Genomic DNA, 18,998 nt, shown 5'->3' on the forward strand with positions numbered 1-18,998 from the left:
TCATGACAGGCAGAGACGACTCAAATGATTTAACAAGTTTAGACAACTACAGTCTGGTATGATTAACTTTAGGTAATGTGAGAGTGGCAGTATGTTCCCTACACTCTGCTATGTCATGACTGGGCTTGTAGCCGGCAGTCACCTCCCTGCCCTTGGCTTTGGAACACACCCATTACACACCCCCTGAAAAACTACCCTCACTAAACACCCACCCTCTGCCCTCTCTTTGGCCTTCAGTGAGGATTTGACATCTCAAATGCCAAATAGCCCCATTTGCAATTAGCTAAACCTTATTCAATTTTGTCTGCCTAATATTTTTTTTATTAATTTATTTATTTTTAATAAGTAGTATGGTAAAGATTTCAGTTTTGAACATGTGTGCCTACAAGGGACCGGCTTCCAGTGGAAACTAGCTCACTTCACAGAAGACACAAGCTCAGAGCAGGGATGCTTTGCTTGGTCTGGATCAAACTAGATCTGTGAACCTGGCCCTATGGCAGCTCTGCTGTCTGGAGAATTCATTTGCAGGGTACTTACAGGTGATTGAAATCCTTGAAAATGCTTGAATTTGAATGTTCTTGTTTTGAAGTTGGTGTTTTTGATAAAAGTGCTTGAAATTGTAACTGCGTTTCTTTCACAACAAGTAGCTGTCTGCCTAAATAGGTCTGTTATTAGAAATAAAATAAGTCGCAGCCTAAAATGAAAACCGCTCTGCCTGGAATCTCTTGCACGTCTAGGAATTTAGGCTCTTTTTGGTGAACCAAGATCATTTGGCTTGGCTCAGCCTGGAGCACTGACTCTTTTGGCTCCTTAAAGGCTCTTTATTACACTGCAACAGAGAGGATCACCCAAACACCCTGCCGTTGTAACTGTCAAGTTACAAAAAAGAAACTGCTCTGTGACGGGAGCTGACTCTCATCGTTCATTTAAAATGGCTCAGCAAAATGTGACACTTTTATTGTCCTGTTGCAGCTCCACAGCAGAGTTTGATTTTTAGGCTAAAATAAAGATCCTCCTTTGGCAGTAAAATAAAGCTCTGCTGATCATTTTAAGTTAACAGTAAATGGTCTTAAACACTTGAGTTAATGCATAACTGCTAATTCACACTAACCCTGAAGACTCCTGGTCACCATAACACTGACAATCTCATCCTTGCTAGTAGCTAAAAGGTAGTGATAATGATTTAAGACTAACGTTGATAATTTGGAGACGACTTGCATTTATAGTCACCCCAGTTGGTTTCTGGGTATGTTTTATCTGCAACTAGAACCCGTCAAAAACTGAAGTCATGAAGTTGAAATCAGCTTCTTGTTAGAGTTGTCCTACCTTAAGTTCCACCTGAAATAGTACAGCAGTTGCCCTCTGGTGCTTCAGGCACCTTTTAAGGTCCAATGGAAAGTGCAGCTATAGCTGAGCTAAAAGCAGAGTAAATCTTTCTTTTATATTATGTGTCTTAGCTTGTACTAAAGCAATAAGACACAAGAGGCTGCAAGTTAGTGCGATTTTATCGCAGGGAAGGGTTTTCTTTGCGAAGCAGAGTGCCTAAAACTCCGTTCCCCATGATAAAATCGCAGTAACGCAGAGTCTCGATTGGCTTATTGCTCTTATAAAATGGTGGCAAACATCAAATATTAACATGCACAACGTTTTAGATCATTATCTATTAATAATAACCGATAAAGTTTTCCAGTAAGAAATGTAGTTCCTTTAGAATAGGGTATTGTTGCTAAGCAACCATTGGCTGCTCAATTCTTATCTATTAGCTATTACCAAACACAATTCTGGTTGTTTATAGCATATTAACATTTCTTTTTAATGTTATAAAAGTGAAGTAATTATTTTTTGTGTATATTTACTTATGTAATTTATTTCAGCTGTAGGGTGCTGGAAAAGCTCAAATGGACCTTAAGTGCTTGAATTTGACCTTGGAAAAGGTGAATAAGCTTAATCATACACATGGTGTGGGCAAATTACACGCACTACATTGCCAAAAGTATTCACTCACCCATCCAAATCATTGAATTTAGGTGTTCCAATCACTTCCATGGCCCCAGGTGTATAAAACCAACCACCTAGGCCTGCAGACTGCTTCTACAAACATTTGTGAAAGAATGGTTCGCTCTCAGGAGCTCTGTGAATTCCAGCATGGTACCATAATAGGATGTCCAGTTGTGAAATTTCCTCGCTACTAAATATTCCAGTCAACAGTCAGGGGTGTTAACAATGTGGAAGCGATTGGGAATGACAAACTCAGCCACAAAGTGGTAGGCTATGCAAAATGACAGAGCGGGGTCAGTGGGTGCTGAGGCGTATAGTGCCCTGAGGTTGCCAACTTTCTGCAGTCAATTGCTACAGATCGAAAAGCAGTGGTGTAAAGCGCTGCCACTGGATTCTAGAGCAGTGGAGACGTGTTCTCTGGAGTGATGACTCGCTCTTCTCCGTTTGGCAATCTGATGTATATGTATATGTATATATGGGGGGGGGGGGGGGGTTGGGTTATGGTATGGGGTGGTTGTTCAGAAGTTGGGCTCAGCCCCCTAGTGCCTGAAAACTCTTAATGCTTCAGCAGATCAAGAGATTTTGCACAATTTCACGCTCCCAACTTTGTGGGAACAGTTTGGGGATGGCCCTTCCTGTTCCAACATGACTGCACACTAGTGCACAAAGCAAGTGCATAAAGACATTTTTGAGCGAGTTTGGCATGGAAGAACTTGACCGGCCTGAACCTCCGGACCTCAACCCCATGGAACACCTTTGGGATGAATTCGTGCAGCAACTGCAAGCCAGGCCTTCTTGTCCAACATCAGTGTCTGACCTCATAAATGTGCTGCTAGAAGAATGGTAAAAAAAAAATCCCATAAACACACTCCTAAACCTTGTGGAAAGCCTTCCCAAGAGTTGAAGCTGGTATAGCTGCAAAGGATGGGAAGACATCATATTAAATCCTATGGATCAACAATGGGACGTCACTCAAGCTCATATGTGTGAAGGCAGACAAACGAATACTGTTGGCAATATAGTGTACTGTGCTGTTAGAACTGTTGTAAGAACAGAATCATGACATGGCAGAGTGTAGAGAACATTTTTGTTCCATTATAATGAGGAGGTGGGTCTGCCATGGCCTCCTGCAGTGTTGTGTACAGAGGGAAAATATTTAGTACACTAAATGGCAGCAAAGACACATGGATCAAATTAATTTGACACTATTGATGTACTTCACTGCTCACCACTTAAAAACAAACCAACAGGGTTTGCTTGGGAGGCTGAAATTGGCTTCTTATTTGTAGCTGTAGACATGGGCATAACATTTTGAAAAGGGAGGGAGACAAACATTTATCTTTAAAGAAAAAAATAGCAAGCTACACATTTCAGTTCTTGGTTCATGACTGCAGTAAGGGTGGATCTGAACATTCCACTATTTGGATGTTTATTAAATAAATTAGGATTTTTTTATATATATATATATATATATATATATATATATATATATATATATATATATATATATATATATATATATATATATATATATAAAATTTTGGAATTCTGATTTTTTTTTTTTTTCTTTTTTTTTTTTTTTTCCCCTTTGGTGGGATAAATGTAGGCTATGAAGATGAACTGCAAAAGGCTGTACAATGTCAGGAGTAACCTGGATGACTTGAGGTTACAGTCCAAAATGCAGCTTTTGTTTTTTTGGTGGTGGCCTTGAGCTCTGTCATACATATGATGAGGGCAAATTCCAAATACTATGCCCTTGGAACTGTTGTAAGAACAGAATGTTCAACTCTGCAAATGTGGCATGATTAGGCATTAGGTTCTAAATTTTCACCCAGATTATTGTTGGACCTCCATTGCTTTGGTGTGAAACTGGCATGTAGAGGAAAGTTGGTTAAATACCCTGCTTTTAGTCTATAGCCGTTCTGGTACGTTCTACAGTAAGACTGAAAGGATAAAAACAGATCAGGACTTTTGCAGAGGTTCTACGTGTGTTTTGTGAGGGTGACTGATATATGGGAGCTGGAGACAAGATGTGTGTGGTGATGGTGATATTTGTTTAGACATCCACGGACACCTACGAATGCAGACGGGCTGCGTTTTGAAAGATGTGTCCTACTAATGGCCACCTGAGTAAATTTGGCTCCAGCAACTAAAAGCATATAGGGAGCACAGTGGAGAGCTTTCTGCAAGGCTTCATAGACTCAGTCTTGGAAGCTTTCACTTTGTTTTGGTCCAAAGAATTTATTTGGCATTACTGAAACTGGGAGTTGCTTCTCTGTTCATATTTTTCCAGATCAGCCGAAGGTGGTGAGCAGCTCAGTGGATACTTTGAGATCTTGTATCAGCAAAGCTGCTCTGTGACGCAGACAGTAATACAAACATCCTGATCATATTTCAGATGCAGAGTGGCAGACAGCTCTGGTTGTCATTAGGAAATCATAGTCACAGTTCTGTTCGTATATATTATTGGCCTCACATGGGCGGTAGCCCCAGGTAGCATGCCAAGGTCACAGTACTTTTTAGGAGCCATAAGATTGTTTTGTGTGGGTGTGTGGTTTACTTTTTTAAATAAATAAATAAATCTAATTTTAAACTATTTTCTCTTTATCAGGAACAGATTTCCGTATCCCATTAGCAAGTCGTCCTGCTAGTTAGTTATTTATAATACTTAAAAGAAAACTGATCACTTTCTGTATGTGAGTAGAACTGTATTGTGGGCAGTCCTGACTATCGGGAAAGTACAAGCATCAACAAATGGTTGAATTGTCTTTGCTGTCTTACTCCATATGTTTATACTTGGTAGCTCCCAACTGTAACTCAATCATTACTCACTGCTGCTCTCTGAAGGTACTATAGCTCCAATGTAAAGAATACTTATTATTGTAAGACCCATGCAGTGTCCTTACTTATTTTCTTACTTATTTTACATTTTCTCATCCCAGGTGGTAACTGCATCTAGTTTGCATTTTACATTTAAAGGCTAATAACTGGAGAATAATTGATCAGCTCAAATTATTATTATTATTATTAGGTGTCTATGTAGTAATAGTAGGGCCTCTAAAGGGCCAAACCCCTATAGGCAATCCAGGGGGTTTTAGTATCCTGTAAGGCTACTAGCAAGCTTAAAACACAAAATACCAATTAACTCCATGTACTCCATGTGTAGATGCTGTTTTGATTCTCATGGAAACGCACAACTGAATTGTGTTTTTACATTTTGCGCTTAGGGTTTAGATACTTGCAGACTCATTTGGTACAGATCAGAATAAAGGGAACATCTGAAACCAGGAACTATGGGAAGGCCGAGACGGCGTGTGTTGGGGTTGTGTGTGGCTTTTTTTTTTTTTTTTTAGATTATAAAGAATTGGTGTCTTGATTTCAACAGGGATCTCTGTCTCAAAGGTCTTTCATTGAGCAGTGAGTTTACTAATCAGCAGTTGGGTGAATTCCTTGGACAGCTGATGGTGACACACTCAAATGCCCACTGCTCAGCTATTGGGTTTTTTCCTGATTCAGCAGTTAGTAATCTATTACCTGCAGCCAGACAATCTCCCCTCTTCACTGTGGAGAAATGAAGTTATTGTTCGAAGGAGGGTGAACTGTGCTGTTGCTTTAACATCAAAATGTGCTGGCTTGTTTTAAAATGGAGTCACATGTTTCAGCCTGAGTTGGCCATGCTTAGATAGTCTCTAGCTGTGTACGTGTACAAGAGCGTGTGTGAAAGTGCCCAGGCACTGAGCCGGTTTCCTGTAATAGCGCAGTGTATGCAGTAATGGGTCTAGTGTCAGCTTTTAATTCTCCATGGGAATGGCCGTTGAGTGACCTTAAAGGCACGCCACACACATACAAGCCCTCACACTCTACCCACCTATGCAAGACTGGCTGACACTGACCACTGTCATTTGTGATCCTTTTCTCCCCTTTCATCCATTATGCCCCAAGAGTGCATATACACACGAAACTGCATCCCAGTATCAAGGATGGTGTTATAATTTGAGGCATATAATGCTGTCTCCAGCGTTTTTGTTTGAAATCAATAAACTTTGTCCATTTAAGAGCAGTCTGATCAATCAGCATAGTTTTATTCACTATAACACCACACACAAAGAACTCCGCATGATGACTCCGAATAAACTAATGAAGGGTAACGATCAAACTAAAGATGCAGTATCGGCTGTCCTGTGGACGAAGGCTAAATAATTTAACAGCTATTGGTGCAAAAGACAGCATGAACGGGTCTTAATGGGACAAACCTCTTCAGCAGGCTCCCTCTCATTGCTTTAAGAGCAGTTTATGATCCATAATGTCAAGCTAGGCGTTCAGCATAAATAGGTGTTGTTATGTAGGCTGGTGAAAATGGAATCACTGAGATGGAAAATCCAGGGTTACGTCAAACTAAGCATAAATTAGTGAGACATACCTCTGGTCTGTGATTGCACCATGTCGGGTCTGTTGTCTGCTAGCTACATTACCATTCTTGGACGTGATCCATATTGCGTTATAGTGAGATGTCCCTTCTAAAAGAAGGAAGGAAGTAAGTAATTTGTTGCTGTCACTGAAATATTGGCCCTTTTTGTCCTTTCTGGTTGTTGCAACCATAACAAATTGTTGGAGTTGTTATTACCGGTCACAATAGCTGCCACCTACACACTGTGTGACATTCCATGCTTCCACTACAAGGAATCAGGCAGTTGGGGTCATTGAGGTTTATTGTACTGCTACTATTGAATTTTAGATGCTTAAACAATCAAGCACACAGGATCAGGGTTTGTTGGCAGAGCATCTGTTTGTTCAGTTTGATAAAAGAAAGCAAAGGGCAAGTACTTCACACTAAAGGCACCACATGTTGTATGTACACATGCACTCACAAAAGCAGTGTTTGTGGCTGACTTGTAGTATGAGGTACTGTCATTCGGAGTTGTAGGCCTTCCAAGTCACGTTATTCTGAAGTATAATTTTGGATTAATTAATTTCATGTTACCTGGTCAAGGTTTAGGTGTTTTTGTTTTAGCAAATATTTAGATGAACATGCAAGTTTTACAAAATCTTGTTATTAATGTACATTTTTTTTTTAGTTTTGTTTTTGCAAACTGAATAAATGGTAAGGTACTCCATTTGTTAATGTAAACTATGCCGGCTACTGATTAAACTCATTTTCATGCTCTAGCTGCTGCAGTACAAAGCATTTTTTCTGACGAGTGATTGTGCTTGTGGCAAAGGGGTATGTTTATGGCAAAGAGATTTCATAGGGGAGGTGTTAGTTATGCACATTCCCATTCATACATTCCTCGGCAGGAGAGAGGTGCATCCTGGGAGCGATCTGAGAGCTCATTTGGGTGGCCTCTGAACCTTAAGTGAGCTTTTCATTAAAGAGCCAGAAGTCTGTGTCTGTCTCTGTCCCTGTCCCTGACGCCCCCCAAGGACGCAGCCTTGACCTCTGGGTTTGACCATTGAGAGTTGAAAGAGGGGGTAGACACTTCACTGCTGCACAACAGCATAAGCTCAATGAGCAGTGAGGTGTCTAGTGCCTCTTATGTTTCTTGGCATCTCTCCAGTTGCACATACCATCCAGATGTCTGGTATTCAATCTCAGATTTACTGTACTCACTTCAAATCAACCAAAGGGTTGCCTGTGTGTGTTTTATGGTGAGATAATCGCTCTTGGTTTGTGTATGTATGCATGTGTGTCTAATGAGGTTTTCATTGTGGGTAGTTTCATTGTGCTTAATGAGGTAACATTGGCAAGCCTGTACAGTATGATGCTGTCTCTACAGGGTTTGCATGCAGAATGCACCTTAGTTGCAGGATGATTCTGCACCAAGGTTGGATTTCTGTATAATTACATAACCTGCTCCACACAGCTGAGGGATGGTGTAGAGTTAATGTGTGACGGACTGATTTGTACTGCCGTTAACAGTGGTTAGAGAGTTACTGTGCATGTCTTGTTTTAGTGTTATGGTTAAGTAGTGAAGATGTAATGATCCAACTTCATCCTGTTTACAGCATGTACTCCACCACCTGATTACAACTTCTCAGTGTCTGATAGGACTGGGTAATATCAAAGTTATTTATTTTATTTATTGAAAAAAAAAAAAAAAAAAACAGGATTAGTGAATACCTTTTTATTCAATAATGCTTTAGTAGATCCTGCTGGTGTGGGTTCATGCTGGATGTTTAATGCTTGCATGCTAATATTGCTCCCTTGTGGATTAACAACCAGGTCTTGGTAAATAATTAGTAGACAATGAAACATTACATGTAAAGTAGAGATGAACCAATACCCCTTTTTCTCTTCTGACACCTGAGGCTAAATCTGTCTGGACAAGTTAGATTTTTATACAGTTCCACAGTTTGCACATTGACACAGTCTTGTAACACAATCCTTATTGCCCACCTACCAGCAAGCTTGGCATACGCAATAACTGCTGAAGGCTGGGTGAGGGCTTAAAGGCACAGTTGTTCTAACAGAGCATTTGAGACGGACTGTAAATATATCTGTGCAAAATGAGAAAAATGTGTTTTTGGAACATTAGAGTGTGTAAATATATTCTGGTAAATCCCAAAAATATCTTTTGCTGCTTGTTTGTACACTAAACTGATCAGTGGTCACTGTGGTACCTGATGTTTGTCTTGTTACTGCTCAGTGTTTTTAGACATTGACACAGTATTTCCTGATGTAAAACCATTTTTGAAAGATGGAAGTTTTTTATTTTCTGTTGAGTGTTTGACCAGTTGTTGGTGTTATAGCATGAACAGTTGCTGTTTTTTATAGGGTTACTTTAACTTTTTATTTTGCTGTCTTCTTCTTACAGACTGACCAAGTGTGTGTGACGCTCATCTGAGCCTGCTGTTCCTGCTCCTGACCAGTGCGTGCAAGTGTGTGTAGCGATGCCTCCAGCAATAGGTGGTCCAGTGGGTTACACACCCCCAGAGGGTGGCTGGGGTTGGGCTGTGGTGGCTGGAGCCTTCATCAGCATCGGCTTCTCCTACGCCTTCCCCAAATCAATCACGGTCTTCTTCAAAGAGATTGAGCAAATCTTCAATGCCACAAGCAGTGAGGTCTCTTGGATCTCCTCCATCATGCTGGCTGTCATGTATGCAGGAGGTTAGTTTGTCTTGCTTCCTCTTTTTTTTTCTTCTCACTTGTTCTCCTTCTCTTGCTCTGTTGCTCTTTGTCTCGCTCCTGGCGTTCCACTACAGTGAAATAAAATAACCAAACACACACAGCTGTGCTTATATTAAATCTTTGACCTGCTGTCCTCTTTTGATGTGCTACTGGAAACACATCTTTTGTGTGTGGTCGTGAGATTTTCCTGAGTTTTATAACTTAATAATCCAATGTTGCTGTAAAAAAAGTTTAGTAGTTGGTCGTGGTGAGATGAATTTAAGAGCATCTTGCTGAGACCTTAGTAGAGTATTTCTTAGCTAGCTGGACAATGAATGCCAAAAATAAGGGCTGCAAAATAGAAACATTCCTTATGTCTTTTCCTGTTGAACAAGCTTGACTTGACCTAATTTATCTGGTTATCTGAGAAATCCTGCTTTGTAAAACAACCCCTAAGCAGTTTTAGAAGTCTTGACACTCAGTTGCTGTACCTTGCCAGTTACCAAGACAGTTACAATGGCATGGGGTGGGTTTTATGTTGGATACAAGACCTTCATAAGTGTACACTTGTCAAACTAATATCAAGTGTATTCACAGCTGGATTCTAGTCTTTACACTTAAATTGAGGTTTTTCCATACAAGCCATTGTTATATAAAATTAAGTGTAACAAATTTGTGGAGCCTTATCTCATGCATCAAGCTCCAGTCCTTGTGGGCCAGAACACCACAGACTTCAGCACACTGCCTCGTTAAACACACTTGATTCAGCTAATTAGCAAGGTCTTTATGAACTGGAATAAGAGTGTTAGATGAGCGTAAATGCTAATATCCACAGTACTTTGGCCTGGAACGTCCCCGGTTTGACATGTCTACTATATCCTTGACCACTAGTGGAGAGCTTCTTAAGCAGGAGAGTGCAGACCTGATTAAAACTATAGTGTATACAATGGCAATAATTCATGTTCATCAACATGATTATAAAAGCTGGAGTTTGTGTTTCTACTAGTTCTTAACCAGCAAATTAACTGTTGTCACATTGCACAAAATTTGAATGAAGATACTCAATCCATGTGGGTGCATAGAACAGAATAGAGGATTCTAGGCAAATTTCTGCAAATAAGTGTTATGCTTTCCTGTACTTTGGTTTTTAGGTGAAATCGAGTATCTTTTGAAAATCGTGTGTGTGTGTGTGTGTGTGTGTGTGTGTGTGTGTATGTATGTATGTATGTATGTATGTATGTATATATATATATATATATATATATATATATATATATATATATATATATATATATATATATATATATATATATATATATATATATATATATATGTGTATATGTATGTGCGCGATATGTTTTGTGGTGGTCGTCATGGAAACGTGGATTTCCTGTGAAAATCAGGTCTGCCCACTCACACAGGGTGGCTGTGTGAAATGGAGTCGTTTCAGTAACCCAGATGTGCGTTTCTTACCAAAAAAGTGTAAATTGCGAAATACCAGTGAAGCATTCAAAAAAAGACGTCCAGAGTCCTTAGTTGCTCTCAAACTACACAACCCATGAGTCACAAGATTACAACTTCATCTTTATTTGAAAGATGCTGTTTAAATATAGGTTGGTATAAGCTTTTCAGTGAAACTTGCATACAAAGGAACACGACTGAATGAATATTAGTTGTAAAGTACAGTGCCCATGGTGTATTTTTAATGAATGAGAGTTGAAGGCTTGGGGTGACCTCAGTCTGGTGAACTACCTACTCAGCATTACTCACAATGGGAGGGCTACACACACAACTTTGCATACACGAGATCCTGCACGTAGCCTTTATTCCGCTCAAAGGCGGTCACATCACTGAACACGTTAACCCTAAAGCTCCGGTTGTGTTGCTGGGGTAGGAGGGCTTGTTGGGGGTATAATGACCTTTTAATTGAATTAGACTATTCAGTGTCTGTCAAGTGAGCTGTGTTGAGGGGGTGGGGGGCATGTCACTGCTTCAGCCACAATGTACACAATGTAAAGGATGGCTGCTGAGCTCGACTTATGTAGAAAGGTTATGTTGTGTGTTGGGTTTTTTTTTTTTTTTTTTACAGAGACAATATGAAACCTTCCTTTTTGGCAGAAATGTCCCATCATGTAGCCGGCATACATCTTTGTGATGTCTGCACATCTTGCCTAGATCTTTCAGCTAACACTGAGTGCAGAAATGCCCAGTAAATATTTTGTTTAAACTGGATTAGTTTTCCATGAGGAGGTGGAGTAATGCCGTTTAACACACATGGTCTGTTTTTCACATTGGAGCATACATTTCAGAGACAGGAGTGGCTGCTTAATTTGCACATTACCTTCAATCCTAAGAGCAAAAAGCATCAACACACAATTTAGCTTTTATTTTATTTTACCCTACTGACCTTGTCTTAAAGGTTGATTGGAATTACAATTTATTTTAAATTAAATTTCTGTGATTTAAGTAGGTAAGATGTAAACAATGTCAGAGTGGTTTGATGTGAAATGCTATGTTCTAGAGAAACTGGCCAAGTCAGAGTTAGTCGTACTGACAGATTTGAGGCATTAAACTTTACAGATGTCTGGTTCCTCTCACAAATTTATTAGATGAAATCGTTAACACTAACACCAGAGGTATTGTTTTCTGATGGTTCTGAAAAGTTTTGGCCTAAAATGTCTCCCCAAAGAAAATAATCTTTTCAGACTAACAACTAATTTTACCCTTATCAATATTTGCATGGAACATCTCAGACATGAATAGGTTCACTGGTGTTATTGGGGGCGGGAATGAATAAAATGTAAATTGAGACCCGTTGGTTCTTTTAGTTTACAAGTTCCTCAAAACTATTTCTCATTAGACCACTCTGAATGACTGCTGAATTAAGCAGAATTTTTAAAATATTGGTGGGTTTCCCCTATACATGAAATTTAGCTCATGTAAAGGGGAATGAAAAACCTCATTAAATCACACTTTATTTTATGTCTGTGTTCAAAGTTGTACTCGGGAAGAGCAGAGAAATGAGCTTGATTTAGGCCACAGATTTCATATAAATGCTTATTTGGGACTAAAATCAATGAAAGACAATGTTGATCATTACCCTACATTCCCATGTAAAATCCTGTCCAAATAGTATAATGGTAGTATTTCATTATATATTTTATATAATAAAATATTATATATTAATTTATGATTTAGTCATCTTGAGCACCAACCACAGAATAGTAAATACAGCTCAAATGTATGTTAAACTAACACTTCACGCCACTGTTTGGAGTTTACTTGAGCTATGTTCAAGACCAGTTTGAGCATTGCAGACCTTTTAACAGGAGTGTGTGTGTGTGTGTGTGTGTGTGTGTGTGTGTGTTGTGAGGGGAAGGCAGTGATGTTGATGCAGTATGTTGGGAAATAGTTCAGCAGTAGAATTTGGTAAGAACGCAGTTGCACTTCAAGATGGAATCTGTCCAAATTGAGGGCTGTGTGGCGTGACCATGCTAAACTCTGGGGTTCTGCGGACTGCTCATGTGTTTCATGGGATTTATTATAGCACAATTGGTACCGTTTTCTCTCCTGAAAGGGGGGAGGGGGGGTTATTCCAGTCTATTACTGAAGTGACTCCAGAGGCTTTCCCCCCCCCCCTCTGATCCAGAAGTTATCCGATCAAATTTTGGCATCTGTAGTCGGTTAAATCCCTAAAATGGCCTTGTTGGATTTTAATTAAATTTGAATTGGTCTTTTGAAAAGGGAGAGCATGCTCTAAAAGGCAGGGCATGGAGTGATTGCCTCACAGGGAGTCAGTTGTACACTTTATGCAGGCCAACAGCACTTTTCTGTTTATACTGAAGGAGAAACCGTTTAAGCAGATTTAAGGCTAATTTATACCTACTTGGTGCAGAAGCCAGGCTTTGCTTATGCAAACATTATGGTGTAATATAGATTTCAATAGTTGTGGTGCTCCACATTGTCTTATTTTCCCCTCCCCCCCACATCAGTGAACAGTTGTTTTTTGTTGTTGGTTAGTAACTGTTAAGACACTAAAGCTGAAGCATGAAGGATCTTTGCCTGCCTAGCTTTTGGCCTCTGTCTCCTAAACTGCATGTTTTAGCCTAGAGAGCTGAGATCTGGTGAAAAGTTTGCTATACCTAGTCTTATTTACTCATCAATCTGTGCATGTCACATTGAGTGTATTTTACTTTGCTTTGCCAAACCGATGACTTTTGATGCACTCATAACAGCAGGATCAGAACATGTTTTGCATAATGAGGTTGAATACTGGCTCACTGCATGCAGCATAAGAAGCATGTTTGAGGTCATCTGGTAGATCGCCTTCCCAATTTGTAGCACTGTGCGTGTGTGTTAATCACTGGTACCATTGTGCTAGTTCAAAATGGAAAGTTTGTCTGGTCCACTAGCAGCACAGAAGGCTTGTCGGAATATATTAGTGCATTTGATGTTTGATTTGAGGACTAGCAGGCTTTCCTAACCTGTGATTGGTTGTTTCCACCTCATGTTGGCTCACTAGCCAATGGTTAGTGTTTGGCGTAGGATGCTGGCCTGAGAGCAGTTATTTGGTTTGTTGCATTATGGTGACTGGTCAGTTTTCTAGGGTGCTGCTGGTATGAAATTAGAGCACAAAGGCACCTCTGAGCAAGTTTCCTTTGGGGTAGAACTTTATGAATGAGTTACTTGTTTTAGCATGAGGTATACAAAATCATGCAGGCAGAATTGCACCCTCCCCTCGGTTTACTATAAATAAACTGAACAGATTCTGTAAAAATGTTTGTTTTGCCTTTTGGTTCTAGGGAGATGAGCTGGTTTTGAATGTGCTTAGAGGTTTGGGGGATTGAAAAGGATGCAAGACCCTTCACAGGAAGGAAAAACCATATTAGGCACAATGACTTGCACCATTCTTTTGTACTCTATGAACCAAGAGCTTGTTAATGTGAGCAGTAACACTTTACTGCCATCTAGTGGTGAGTCTTAAATGGTGGCTTAGGTTTTTTTTCTTGCCCTGCTGCACTGCAATTCAGTAGGAAAATGGTCATCCTTGTAGACCTATAAAATGCAGTTTTTATTCCTGGGATGACTGGTCACAGCTTGGTAAATTGTGAACAACCGTGTGTGTGTGTGTGTGTGTCTCTATATCTATCTATCTATCTATCTATCTATCTCTCTCTCTCTCTCTCTCTCTCTCTCTCTCTCTCTCTCTCTCTCTCTCTCTCTCTCTCTCTATATATATATATATATATATATATATATATATATATATATATATATATATATATATATATATATATATTTATTTTCTCATCACACACACAACATATACACACAAAGTATCACTCACAAATTGTGTAAAATATTCACTCATCCAAATCATTGATTGGCCACAGGTCTATAAAACCAAGCACCTAGGCATGCAGACTGCTTCTACAAACATGATGGGATGCCACCTGTGCAACAAGTCTAGTCATGAAATTTCCTTGCTAGTAAATATTCCAGTCAACTGTCAACGGTATTATAAAGTGGAAGTGATTTGAGAACGACAGCAACTCGGCCATGAAGTGGTAGGCCACGTAAAATAACAGAGCGGGGTCAGCGGATGCTGAGGCGCATAGCGCACAGAGGTCGCCAACTTTCTGCAGAGTCAATCACTACAGACACCCAAACTTCATGTGGCCTTCAGATAGCTCAAGAACAATGCGTAGAGAGCTTCATGGAAAGCGTTTCCAAGGCTGAGCAGTTGCTTCCAAGCCTTAAAACACCAAGCGCAAGGCACAGCATTGTACAGTGGTATATGCACAGAGTCCTGACCTCAAAACACTACAACACCTTGGGAAGAATTAGAGCGGAGACTGCGAGCCAGGCCATCTCGTCCAACATCAGTGTCTGACCCCACAAATGCGCTGCAAGAAGAATGGTCAAAATTTTCCGTAAACACACTCCTAAACCTTGTGGAAAGCCTGCGCAGGAGAGTTGAAGCTGTTGCAGCTGCAAAGGGTGGGCCGGCATCATATTAAACCCTATGGATTAAGAATGGGATGTCACTCAAGTTGTCACTCTTTGTGAAAGCAGACGAGCAAATACTTTAGGAAAGTGTGTGCGTGCGTTTGTTGTTTATAGACAGACTTGCTGTTGTTGGATGAAAATCTCCAAGTTGTTAACTTTATTGGTGAAGGAAAAAGCATATGCAAGTCAATGGAACTAGACATTTTTCTAAGCCATTTTGGGCCATTTCATTTGGTCCATTCATGAAATTTAGACAATGTAAAGGGCAACAGGCAACTTCAAATGGTCAAAAACTATCAAGTACAGTATTAGATGGACCATAGCAACAAATGAAGTTCACTGAAAGAGTGTACCCTGTTTGACATGCCACTTTTCTTCCTACAGGACCAATCAGCAGTATCCTGGTGAACAAGTTTGGCAGTCGACCAATCATGATAGTTGGAGGCTGTCTGGCTGGCACAGGATTGGTCTCTGCGTCCTTCTGTAACACTGTGTCGGGACTGTACTTTTGTGTGGGAGTGATAGGAGGTAAGCTGACCTGTTCACTGTCCAGACACACATTAGCAATACCGATTTGGACCAGTTGTGTGCCTAATCTGAAATTAGCCTGTCTTGTGACATTGACTTCAACTAGTTGGACACAAAATGCTGATACAGCAGTCATGGGGTGACAGAACACGTCTGGCACTATGTTCAAGCAGAATGGGAAATATTTGGAAGCATGTGGGCAAAACTTATAAAAAACTTACTTAAATGCTTGTTATAGAAACAGGGACATGTTTAGTGCACCATATCAGTCTCTATACCAGTGTTATTGTTAACATTTTCAATCGGTTTGTTAATTTAGCTTGGTCATTACCATTGCTGTCTTCCTCTTCTCCATGCAGGTCTGGGTTTGGCGTTTAATTTAAATCCAGCCCTGACGATGATTGGTAAATACTTCTACAAGCGGCGTCCAATTGCTAACGGCATTGCAATGGCTGGCAGCCCTGTGTTCCTGTCCACGTTGGCGCCACTGAACAGTTGGCTGTATGACCAGTTTGGCTGGAGGGGAAGCTTCCTGATCCTGGGTGGTGCTCTACTCAACTGCTGTGTGGCTGGCTCCTTAATGCGGCCCATCGGGCCTAAGCCACAGCCGCCGAAAGCCAATGCGGAGGAGGATGGAGGACCCAAAGGCAGTCAACAAAAAACAGTGATGGAGACCATAAATAGCTTCATTGACTTGAGCCTCTTCACGCACCGTGGGTTTTTGCTGTACCTATTAGGCAATGTCATCATGTTCTTCGGCCTGTTTGCCCCACTTGTCTTCCTCAGCAACTATGCCAAGAGTATTGACATTGGGAAGGAAAAAGCTGCCTTCCTTCTGTCCATACTAGCCTTTACAGACATGGTTGCACGGCCCTCGATGGGACTGGTGGCCAACACGCGATGGGTCCGGCCACGGGTCCAGTATTTCTTTGCTGCTTCCGTGCTCTATAACGGTGTTTGTCACTTGATGGCCCCGCTCTCAGTGGACTATGTAGGGTTTGCTGTGTACGCAGTGTTTTTTGGTTTTGCGTTTGGTTGGCTGAGCTCTGTGCTCTTCGAGACGCTTATGGACTTGGTGGGAGCGCAGAGGTTCTCCAGTGCTGTGGGGCTCGTTACCATAGTGGAATGTCTACCTGTACTGCTTGGACCCCCGCAACTGGGTAAGTGCATTTGTGCAGACATGAGTCTGGACAAATTCTAAAGTCTGACCTGCTCTGCTGGATTGATAAGAATATGAGTGTTGACTGTGGTACAGAGCTCAGCAGTCCTACTTTTACTACTATGAACATTTAAATGGCTGCATGTCAGCAATCCTAACTAGAGATGTGGTCCTTTTAAATATGCTGACATTTATACTCGATCTGTTTACTTGTGCAGTATTTGAATAAGGCATGTGTAGTTTGAAATGAAAACTTAATCATGTATTATCTTGTAGTTTTTGGTTCCATGTAGCCAAAATTTAGGTGATCAGACATGTTTAGTGTCCAAATTTTGCATCTTTAGATCCACTGTACTAACACAATGGTCCCCCTTGTCTTTTCAGTAAATACGTCCACAAAACCTCAAACTGTGTTTAAAAAGGTCACAATGATGTGTCCCAGGTTTATTAATTTGTGTAGTCAACTAACTCATACTGTGCATTAAACCATTTTGACAAGTCTGCATGACCTTAAGACCTGGATGTGGTTTGAAGTGGGCTTTAGGGAAGTTGTGAGGAAGTTGTAGAAAAAGTTTGGGTGATTAACTCCTAGTGTTAAACACATAGTTGAAGCACTAAACTAAAACAAAATTGGACCCAAATGTCTTAGTCGGTCTTGCGCCTTTTAAGCTTGTACTATATAGCTGTGATCTTTTTATTAGACACAGAGGTCTGCTTAAAGTGCTTATCCTCAATGCTGAAGACCATTAATGCAGATCCTATGCATACAAATAATGTTTGAATATTGATTAGCTATATTTTCTTTGTCTCTCTGTAGGCAAGTTGAATGACATTTACCATGACTACAAATACACCTACCAGGCCTGCGGCATCATCCTGGTCATAGCCAGTGTGTTCCTATTTGTGGGCATGGGGATCAACTACCGTATGCTGGACCGAGAGCGGAAGGAGGAGGAGAAGAAAGCTGGCCTGGAAGCCAGGGATGAAGAGACCAACATCGACAATGCCATCAAGGGGAAGGAAGCAGAGAATGATGTGTCTACTCCACTCACACAAGCAGACTTGGCCAAAATGGATGAGGACGCTGTATAACATGCATCTATATGTGCACACCCCTTCACACTCGCACATACCTGATGACCAGCGTTGTCTTCCAATTGACCGTCCGCAAATAAATAAAAATAAGCCAAGGACAAATTTGTACTGGAGTAAGAAACATGTAAAGCTTCAATCAGCCACACTGGAACAAACTATTTTCTTTGTTTATATACACACATGTTCTGTGCTGGAAGTTGCAGTTCTTGTCCTTTTATACTAGATTTTAGATCGTTGCTTTCAACTTGACTCAAGTACCAATGTTTTATACACAATTTTATACACAAAGTTCATACTTCACAATGGCTATTTTTCAGTAGTGGTAATTCTATTGACACCTGTTCAGTAAGTGTATTCTTGTAGATGAGGTAAAGTGATGAACAGGTACTTGTTCAAACTGCTGAAGATACAGATGTTTGTGGCTCTGGCTTGACCACCAGTTAGAACCTTTCTGTAGTCTGGTATGTGTCAAAGAGAGCAGTACTCGGGCAGATTCCTCTTAGTAAAAAGCAGGTGGAGTGTGGCTGTAAATGGTCTGAAGTAATTTCATTGTAACTGGAGGAATTCAGAAAAGTTGCTAAAGTAGTGCTACTGACTCTTCTGCACAATCACCATGATGATTTGTAATGGTTACCAGCGAATAGACAGTGCCAAACTCCAGTACTCCAGCAGACTTCTGACAGGGCATTTTATATTGCAACTTCACTCTAGTGGTTTAGATCTTAGGAACAACTTTAAGCTATGCATAAATAGTACATATGTATTTTCTCTTCTGTATTACACCTCATTCATAGAACTTCTGAAAGGGTCACCCCATGTTTTCCATGTGATCAAAGTTTTTTTTTTTTTTATCATCTCTCTAGTCTTTGTGCCTTTCGATGAGGTGCCTTATTTGTAAAGACCTCTAAACGTGGTGATATGAGTCCACAGCCTATTGAAATATACATTTTTATCCCTTTTGTACAAACTAGCATGCCTAACTTTTTATTATGGCTAAATCTTTTTAATTTTTAATTTAGGACTGTGCCATATTTGAGAGGTGCACAAGTTGTTGCCATGTATTTCATGTTTTGAAAACCGACTTAAAGCTGACCTTGGCTGTTG

At 40.4% G+C, this 18,998-nt stretch overlaps 1 protein-coding gene across 3 annotated transcripts in view; it reads left to right on the forward strand.

Annotated features, from left to right (window-relative positions):
• Positions 1-18,039, forward strand: part of slc16a1b (solute carrier family 16 member 1b) — a 32,604-nt gene extending 14,565 nt beyond the window's left edge. For all 3 annotated transcript variants that reach the window (XM_017693497.2, XM_017693496.2, XM_037535911.1), the window contains exons 2-5: positions 8,811-9,103; positions 15,497-15,640; positions 16,000-16,800; positions 17,617-18,039. In XM_017693497.2, the coding sequence (XP_017548986.1) occupies positions 8,887-9,103; positions 15,497-15,640; positions 16,000-16,800; positions 17,617-17,891 (1,437 nt within the window). In that variant the 5' untranslated portion in view covers positions 8,811-8,886 and the 3' untranslated portion in view covers positions 17,892-18,039. The remainder of the gene's footprint in view (positions 1-8,810; positions 9,104-15,496; positions 15,641-15,999; positions 16,801-17,616) is intronic.
• Positions 18,040-18,998: the final 959 nt, after the last annotated feature.

Source organism: Pygocentrus nattereri, chromosome 28 (assembly GCF_015220715.1).
Source record: "Pygocentrus nattereri isolate fPygNat1 chromosome 28, fPygNat1.pri, whole genome shotgun sequence".
In the NCBI taxonomy this organism is placed as follows: domain Eukaryota; kingdom Metazoa; phylum Chordata; class Actinopteri; order Characiformes; family Serrasalmidae; genus Pygocentrus; species Pygocentrus nattereri.